Source organism: Calypte anna, chromosome 3, assembly GCF_003957555.1.
Source record: "Calypte anna isolate BGI_N300 chromosome 3, bCalAnn1_v1.p, whole genome shotgun sequence".
Lineage (NCBI taxonomy): Eukaryota > Metazoa > Chordata > Aves > Apodiformes > Trochilidae > Calypte > Calypte anna.
This window is the reverse complement of record NC_044246.1, coordinates 69,803,831-69,813,294: the sequence shown is the minus strand read 5'-3', so window position 1 is coordinate 69,813,294 and position 9,464 is coordinate 69,803,831. Positions and strand designations below refer to the sequence as shown.

Here is a 9,464-nt window from a genome sequence, read left to right as displayed (position 1 = left end):
TAGAGCTTGATTTTTTTTAATGTTTTGAAAAGCTGTGAGAACAGGGTATTGAGTAAGACGGGGAAGGAGGCAGAGGAATGAAGGCTTGCTTGTTTAGAAATAAAGCTGTTTATGGGCTTGGTGTATTGATTGTAAAACAGTATTTTAAGTAATTGCAGCTTATGTGCAATAGTTTTGGAGAGGAGCCTTTGAGATATAGAAATCTCTGCTTCTTCAAATACAGAGGTCACGGTGGCAGCTGAAACCAAAATTCTTGCTATTTCTTCTCCCAAGATTCTGCCACTCATTGCATAAGACTTTGCCAAATTTGAACAATTTGGACTGAAATTTTTGTGTCAGATATTTATGTAAAGCTCAATGTTTCAGGAATTCCTAGTATGTCTTTTCCTGAGAATGAGATTCAGTAAATGCATGCTGGTTTGTTATACCAACTTTTAGAATTTCACTGAGAAGTTCTTACTCCTCCACAGAGCAAAGTATTCTGGGAGGCTGAACATATTGTACTTTGCCATATTTTAGGATGAAGGAAGAGTTTGTAATCTCTATGTAATCTAGATGCATGACTTCCCACCACAAATACATGTTTATCCATGCAGGCATCTGCAAGGGGAATAAATTTGAATCCTTGAGTGCTGTCATGGTTTTTCTTGCTTCAGCTCTTCACTGAAATGAGCAGCACAATTAAAGTCTCTTTGTGCTACTCCCCATAGCCCTGGTTAAGTGAAGATCACTATACTGTCTTGAGGCCTTCAAGGTATGAGAAGACGTTTGCTACAGATGTTGGTGTTTCCTCATGAAAGATGGGAAAAAGCACAAGGAGTGAAAGAAGATCTGTGTAACAGCCCAACCACTAAATACACCCTGGATGTTTGGGTACATATTATTATGTGTATTGTGAAATGTAATCTTGAACCAACAGATTGGCTAGGTAGGACTCCAAATGCAACATTCGTGTATGTCTATTCAAAGAACACTCTGTGAGAGTAGCTATTGTATTGAGTGAAAGTCATCATCTGCTCACTCAGGAAGAGAGTGCCAGGCTTGTGGCATAAAACACACAGCCCTGGCCATACTTGGGCTGTTTCTGAATTATAACCAGCAGTGGCATCCCAGCACATCATCAACCCAGCTCGAGCAGTGCTTGAGGTGTGTTTCCTTTACATTAACATTACCTTTGTTTTGTGCTCGCTTGAAAAGAGCAGTAGCAATAAGCAAAAATTAGCTCTGTGGACATGGTAGTGCTGACCTGTTTCTGACCTTATGAACAGCATGGATCACTTCTCTGCCACTTCTCTAACTAGTTCAAAGATAAAGTCAGGCATCAATGTCCATGGCAACTTAACATCTCAGTTAAAAGGGTAAATTGTTCCTCATTTTGCAGTTTTACTGTGTTGTTTACTTATGTCTGGGGAAACTCTCTCAACATAATGAAGATACCACCAGTGCTGACATTCCTATTGAAAAGCATTGTGGAAATATTTACTAGGAGATTACCCATTTATTCTTGTTTCTTTTTCTGTGTTAATGATCACCTCAGTTAAAACTGCCTTCCGTTCTCATCACTGGCAATGAAACCATGGAAAGAGTCTTCATAAGGCTCACCCAAGTGCCATTTTTTTTAATTCCTGTGCATGTTGGTTCATCTCCCCATGGGACATTTTGAACACAAACGATTAAGCCAATTGATGGGTGTAACTTGAAAATTTCAGATTAATAAAGTATGTGTGAAAAATCAACTAATTTGCACTAAATTGAGATTTAAGGGAAGGGGAAAAGAAATAGGTTGCTGAGAAGGGATAAGACAGCAGATCACAAAGAACAGGGCTACAGGTTGCTGCAATTCTCATTTTCTTTGCACTCTCTACCCTCTCTACCCTTCCCAATTCCTGCACAAGGAAATGACAGTAAGTTTTCACAGCCACTAAATATCAAGTGGTTAAAAGTTACATTGTTTTGTCATTCCTACAGTCAACTACTCTCTCTTTTAACCAACTCAGATCCATTCTACAGTATCTGCAGCTATTTTTGTCACCACTGAATTTGTTCAAGGGACTACTGCCCCAGCCAGCATATAAATAAAGGTTAAAAAAAAAGTCATATTGTAGTGAAATGAGGCAATCGGGTACCACTAATTGCCAGGTAGTGGGCATGAGCTTGTGTTAAGCCCACCTGTGCCTGATGAAGGCGGGCCCCAACTGCGCATAAGCAGGATTAGGGGGCAAATAAAAGGCCCATCTTTTAGGGCCCACCCTAATCAGGCACAGGTGGGCTTAACACAAGCTCATGCCCACTACCTGGCAATTAGTGGCACCTGGTTGCCTCATTTCACTACATCATATTCTTCCTGCAACTGAAACACAAAATGTTGCATTTTCAGTGCACATTTTGTCATAGTCACCACCTAACACATTACCCAAACCTTGATTTACAGCTGCAGACATAAAGGGTAAAAAGATACACAGGTGACACTTGCCATCCTAAACCAGAGGGACCTCCATGGAACACTGAAGCACCAGCCCAGTTCCTACAAATTGAATGCAGTGCTTGAGATTGTTTGGAGTTCACTAAATGATGTAAAGGTGCAAAGTTTAAGTAACATGTATTTGACTTTATTCTTGCACATAATTGCAGATAATAAATACATATTAAAAAACATTAGATACTGTACAAATCCCATATATTCTAGGCAAACAAACACTTTCCCATGAATATACACTTTCCCCATGTTACCAAAAGCACGCTCCACCTGATAAAGAATCTTGTACAAAATTATTAGGTTACCAATACATAGATCTGCTCTAACCTTTCTTCACGAGAGATACTGCAATGCAGATACTGCTCAACGGCATTTACTTGAATTTTCAATTTTTTCTGATAAACTTGAGTCAACACTCATCTCTTTCTTAATATTTTTTTTAAATCTCTGAGTTTAATTTCTCCCCTATGAATCTGCCGTGGGATACACACAAGCATCTCTGAGATGTGTTTGTACAAGGGTACAGTATGAATCCCAGACCCTTCTTTTTGCAGCCCCAAATACCTCTCTGGTATCATGCCTCCATGGTGCAAGTGACCTTGCATTTTTAAGCCCTTACAAAAGATGATCACAGGCTCAAAGCTATGGAGGTTTCCTAAGAGACTGCAAGCAATGAGTTGGTAAAAAGAAGCTGTGAAACAGAGGAGAACACCAGAATCTACCCTCCCAGAGATTGGATGTCAGACCATCTTCTGTTTCCACAGAGCCATTACACAAAACCCCTCGGCCTCCAGGCAGGATTCACTCCCCTGTTCAGACATTCAGGGTACCACCTAAAGCATTTGACAGACTGCACATAGCTTGCATAGCTTTTTTTTTTTTTTCTACATAGTAGTTTAAATGACATAAATTTGCAGGAAAAAATTGGAAGCCACCTCGAAAAAGTAGAAAATACTTCTTTTCATATAATTTTAAAATACTGATTCAAAATATCAAATACATTTACTATGTTTCCTTAGTTATCATTAAACAAATAATTGCTCTCATTCCTCTATTTAAACCAGAAAGTATGTCCTTAACAAACTGCAAGAATGCCTAATGAAATATGGTATCAAATTTAGGGGGAAAATATTTGTCATTGTGCAACAGTGACCAGCAATGAATACAGGTAAGAATTCTAATCTCATAAAACCATTGTGTAATTCCAGAGACATTGATCAGCACAATAAATTTGCGCTGAGGTAGAGATGACAAACACAAAACCAAAAGAACTGAAGGACTCAGATAAGAAACTATAAAAAGGGATTATATTTGTGAGCAACAAGAGGAAAATATGTCCCACAGGAACAGGAGCATTTGTTCTCAAACTCAGTGATCTCTTGCAAAGGGATTTAGATAATCTATGAATATTTACGAGAAACAAATCAACTCACCCTGTCTATGCTACATTTATAACACATGACTAGTGTTAACCATATTTTTCTCCATATGGATAAAACAAGCAAACAGAAATGCTAAAGATATTGACAAATGCTATTTCATTTTTTTACAGGAAAATGCTTCCTCAGATTAAAGAATGGGATCCACTAGGGCATCCTCTAAGATACTAATGCATAAAATTTTTTTTAAAAAAAAGGTGCACCTGTAGATCAATAAAGTTTTTATTTCCAGGGGAAAAAAGTAACAACGTTAATTCAGGGAAATTCAAGTCTCACTTCAATCAAAGACTGAATTCCAACTGACTTCAGTGACAGGAAGAACTGGCTTTCAGGGTTAAAAGCCATCCAGCTACACTCTTATTGAATCATCGTTAAGCTTTAGCGTGTAAGGATTGCTCAGTATTACTGTGGATTCCAATGTTTTCTTTTTCCTTTTTTTTAAACTTTTTTCTTTATGTATACTGATTACAGATGACCAGGCCCTCAGGTCAAACCAACACAGAACATGAATTGACTGTTCTTAGCAGGGTAACCCCCAAATCAGTTACTCAGCACATAAGGAAGTAGAAAATTTAATTTTAATCGTTTTTTAGTACCTTGTTAAAAATATATTGTACTTTTCCCAGGAGTCAAGACTAAGAACTTTAAGATAGGACCACATACTAAAAAAAGAGAGAGTATTAGTGTGAAAACCCCCCAAAATAAACAGTGGGTAGAGGGTGGTTATAATGCTAGACACTTCCAGTTTGATTCCTTGTTAGGTCTATCACATGATGTTTTCTCTTTTGCATGGTTAAGCCCATGTTTAAGGCAGGGCATGCAGGATTTGGCACCAGATCTTGCAAATAAGGGGAGTTGTTCTTCTCTGGGAAGTGGAGAGGGATCTGAAAGCAGTGGAAGAATACTAGGTCTGCTCTTCAGCAAAAGAAAAAGCCACAGCGTGTGAGTAATCTTATCTTCAGTCATCAAAGTATGTATTCACATCATTCTCTGAATAATGATGGGATTACTCACACGGGTAAGGTTAAGCACATGCTTTTGCTGAACTAAGACATCTGGACAGAAGCCATAGTATTCTATGTTGTTCTCTTTGGAGGTTTTCTCTGCAAGCACTGGAACACCCACAGAATTGAAGGGAGTATAAAGATCCCTTTCTGCTTTCCATATAATTACCACACAGAATCTCCTTAAGCTTACTGATTTTTCCATGCTTTGAAGCATGTTAATCCTCCTACAGGGTATGATTTTTTGGTCCTAATACAAGGACCAAAATGCTACTTGACACTCTACAACAGTGTTTTCTGCAGTGCAGAAAAAAATCTTTTTTAAGGGGATGTAAACTATGATTCTGGTTTCAGAAGTCATTGAAACTAATACGACTCTGCAGATATAATTTAGAAATGTGATCATTAAGCTCTACAGCATATATCTACATTATAGATACCTTATTGTGGGGTACATGGCAAATAAGTAAACAAGGAAAACTTGTTCCCATGAGATGATACTGCAAACATGAGAACACTGATTTAAAATTGGGGATGACAGGCTTGATATGCAGCCTAGACAAGAGAGGACAGTCTGAACCTCAACACACAGAAGGTTCCTGTGCTGCTTCCCTCAAACCAAAGGTGGGCAAGTGAAATCATACAGATCTTCAGGCAAAGAAGAAGCCATCAGGTCTGGAAGCAGCCTGAAAAAGGGGAGGTGGGACAGAAAGCCATAAAGGTAGCAGCTAGAATGATGCATTCCTATCTATCAGTTTTCGGTGGTCCACAGCCATAAGGCAGAATCCCTGCACCAGTATATAATTGTTGATGAGCACATGTGGTGCAGCAACATGAGCAGACACTTTGATTACATCTACTAGAGTAACTGGTAACTCCTTTATTGATGAATGTCCTCCACATACCATTTTTTAAATTAGGTATTTCTAACCGCTTTTTTAGTCATATAAAGAAAAAATGAGCTACAGACATGGTCTATGAGAAAAAAATACATGTAGATACCATGTCTACTAACCATTCATTAATAACTGAGTCCACCTCTGTGCAGAGAGCCTGAATAAGATCCATATGCCATTCATCATTTTCCACTGGGAACTCAAAATGCCTTGATAGAAGCATTCGGCAAAGTTTCTGGTGCTGCTCTTAAAAGTTAAGAAGAATCCAGTGCCAGAACTGAGCTGAAAAAAAGTGAGCCCTGAAATAATGGTCTGGAATGAATATGACTTTCAAAGGCATCAGGCATTTTAGTTTTACCTAATCTAAACAAAACTTACTAAGACAGCAGTAGATCCAGAGAACGTTTTTTAAAATCACTAATAAAAATACATTTGCCATTTGACAGAATATTATACAAACTATTTGCAGAATTTGCAAACTTAGTGTTATTTTTTGTCAGAAGCCAGTTCATAGAATACTTTCCTTTGCCAGCAATGGCACTTTCTCTAGTAGAAAAATTAAAAAACCCAAAATAACAAATTAGTTTGACTTTAAAATTATTGGTATGACTTCATGCAATGTTAAGGCTTTTCTCTTGAATTATAAATGAGTTTACTGTGTTTTGAAGTCTCAAGCCTGTAACTGTCAGCTGCAACAGCTCAACAGCAGAAAGGGCACTTTGTGTGGGCTTACAAATCTAACTGCAGAAAATGTGAAACAAAGAATTGGCATATTTTTTCACATATGTGTAATCAGGTAGGTTCTGACATTTGGAGTAATCATTCCAACTTGTCAGAGCAGGTCAAGTAGGTTTTCTAAAGTCTAGGCAAGTTTGACAAGGGATCTAGAAATCCCATCAAATTTCCTGCAGTGCCTCAGTCACATAGAAAAGATTTTATATACTTGCTCTATTGAAAAAGCAAGACTGGATACAAAGTAAAAGGCACAGATATTGTAGAACAGTCACATCTCTTGAATTAAAAGATCTTATAAATTAGATAATAATTGAAATTGGGAATAGCCATTTTGCTGATGCTTTATTTTTCAGTGCTAACAGTTTCTCGTCCAAACATCTCTATCTTTTCTGATGCTGCACCACTGAGTGCTGGAGGAGTCTTTCCTGAAGAGCTTTTCTTGTTTTTTCCCATTTCTGTGGCTTCCACCAAAGTATTAGTCAATGGTTTTCCCAGTGTCTCTGGAAGCATTATTGTTAATATTCCACTCAGAAGAGCCATGATCCCAACAAGCAACTAGAAGACATAAACAGAAGATGTAAAGGTAGAAATGTGTTTCAAGTTCTTCAGTATCTTTGATCTGGCTTGAGAGTACATTTAAATAAAGCACAAGGAACTGTAATGTAAAGCAAAGATTGTAAGTATTAAAGGATAACTATAAAAGGTCTGCATTTTTTTGTTGCATAAATGAAACATTATGCAGCAGAATGAAGTGTTTGGTTCCACAAGAAATCAAGACAGTGCAAGCAAGAATAACTCTGTTTGATAGAACAGTATGTATAAATCAAATCAAGAGATTTGGTATTACTATCAAGTATGTATTTAAGAACTGATTCTAGGACTGCATACTCTTAATGTTTACAGAGCTACAATTTCCCTGCCACCTGTAAACTCAATTCAGACTCCAGCTCCTGAAGCTATTCCACCCAGTACTTGAGTGCCTGTTCCTCCTGCACACAGCCAAATCAAAAATTCCCAGTATGGTTTGATGGCCTGGAGCCACAAAAGTGCACATCCCTGGCTCAGGAAAGCTCTTCAGCAGATAATGAGCTACCTCTCACCAGGCATACTTTGCTAAACTGCAGTGTGCATGATTTGCTAGGGGTGCAGGCCTCTACTGACTGCACTGGGATCACATCTTGGATTTTTCCATGGTGTACACAGTTCAGCAATGACAGCTTACTGCAGAACGACTGGTGCAAGGATCAGGCTCGCGGGGGGTAGATGCATATACATGTTCCAAGAGTATCTTTTCCGTCCCTTTAAATCTGTTTCTTGTTCAATGAGAGCAATTCATACTTTCCTCCTCTAAAGTTCCAAACAGCATTAAAAACCTGACATTCTTCCAATGCCAGGTTATAAATGACCCAAATCACTTTTGATAGAAATGCTTCCACATGGTACACCATGCTTGGCCTTGGTGTTTTTCCATTGTATGATTGCACACTTTGATACCCTATTATCCTTATCTTGCCTTACACTAAATCTCAGATCTGTCCTGATTCTTTAACACTTTCTTTCCAAGCATTTGGAACTGCTACGCCTACCTGGCTCACAGAGAACTTGAGACAAGAACTGGCCAGCTACCATCTGCATCTAAGTCAGATTTCTCCTTAAGTCAGAAAGGTGCTTTAGAATTGTTATTCTCCAGTGTAACCTTGAACAGGGCTACTTTCATGCAAATACATTGTGCTGCTTTTGCCCCCTCTCCAGTAGAAGAGGGCAGCTTGTCTCAAGCACTCTTTCAAGAAGAAGAATTCATGCTGCTGTGTACACTCCTCTTCTTGCACTTGTATTAAATATAGCCTGACAAAATAAAAAAATTAAGCAAATTACTGTTGAAGACTACAAACTACAGTGAAAATAAAAGTCATGCTTTTTGTATGAGAAATTAAAAAAAAAAATCCGAGCAGTAATGTGACCAGAGGAAATTACTCTGAGCAACATAGATATATGTGGTAGGACTAATATTTAAAATACAGATTCCAAAATACACAAGTCTGTTCTCTAAGTGTCAAAACTCCTCTTCACTACTAATATGGTTTTTTCTGCCATGGAAAGACAGGATAAGTAGACACATGGCAGCTATTCCACTCTCTTATGCACGTCCTTTTGGCTGTCATAAGTTTATACTTGAGGATACTGAGGGCTGTAAAAGATACTGAAGCTGATAGACACCTGGAGTTTGTGAGAAAAGGGTCACTACTGATGCCAAACAGAAGAAGGTTAAAGCAATACAGAGTGCTTTGAGTATGTGTCTTCTCTGTCTTTTAGACACTTTGCATTCTTCTCATTATTTCCTTCCTCATGAACCTACTTCTTATTCCCCAGCAAACTCTCATATTCTGTAAGCATACACACCACCATCTTTCCTGCCTTTTCATCTCAGCTATCCTGACTCTATTCCATTACATGTTAATTTTCTTTTTTCAATGTGAAAGCTGATGCATGCTGACTTATTTATTGTGTTTCTCTTCTCCCTGACCCTACAAAGCATTTCCCAATACTTCCTATGAAAGGCAATATAAAACAATTAAGTCAAAGTATGTTAATGAAAAGAAATCTCAAATGTCATCTACCTTTTCAGGAGCAGTAACCACACTTCCCAATGAAGTTACATTTAGGGAAAGCAAGTCTTTTGCAATCTTATTTTGGCATACTTCTTCATGGGTTTTTATCTCAGCTCTCCTAACTCTATTCCATTACATGTTGATTTTCTTTTTTCAATGTGAAAGCTGATGCATGCTGACTTATTTATTGTGTTTCTCTTCTCCCTGACCCTACAAAGCATTTCCCAATACTTCCTATGAAAGGCAATATAAAACAATTAAGTCAAAGTATGTTAATGACAAGAAATCTCAAATGTCATCTACCT

The 9,464-nt window shown here is 38.0% G+C and overlaps 1 protein-coding gene across 3 annotated transcripts in view; it reads right to left on the bottom strand.

Moving 5' to 3' along the window:
* Positions 1 to 6,879: 6,879 nt before the first annotated feature.
* The window catches only part of SLC22A16 (solute carrier family 22 member 16), a 33,947-nt gene continuing 31,362 nt past the window's right edge, over positions 6,880 to 9,464 (bottom strand). For all 3 annotated transcript variants that reach the window (XM_030448283.1, XM_030448285.1, XM_030448284.1), the window contains one exon: positions 6,880 to 7,105. In XM_030448283.1, coding sequence (XP_030304143.1) covers positions 6,893 to 7,105 — 213 coding nt within the window. In that variant the 3' untranslated portion in view covers positions 6,880 to 6,892. The remainder of the gene's footprint in view (positions 7,106 to 9,464) is intronic.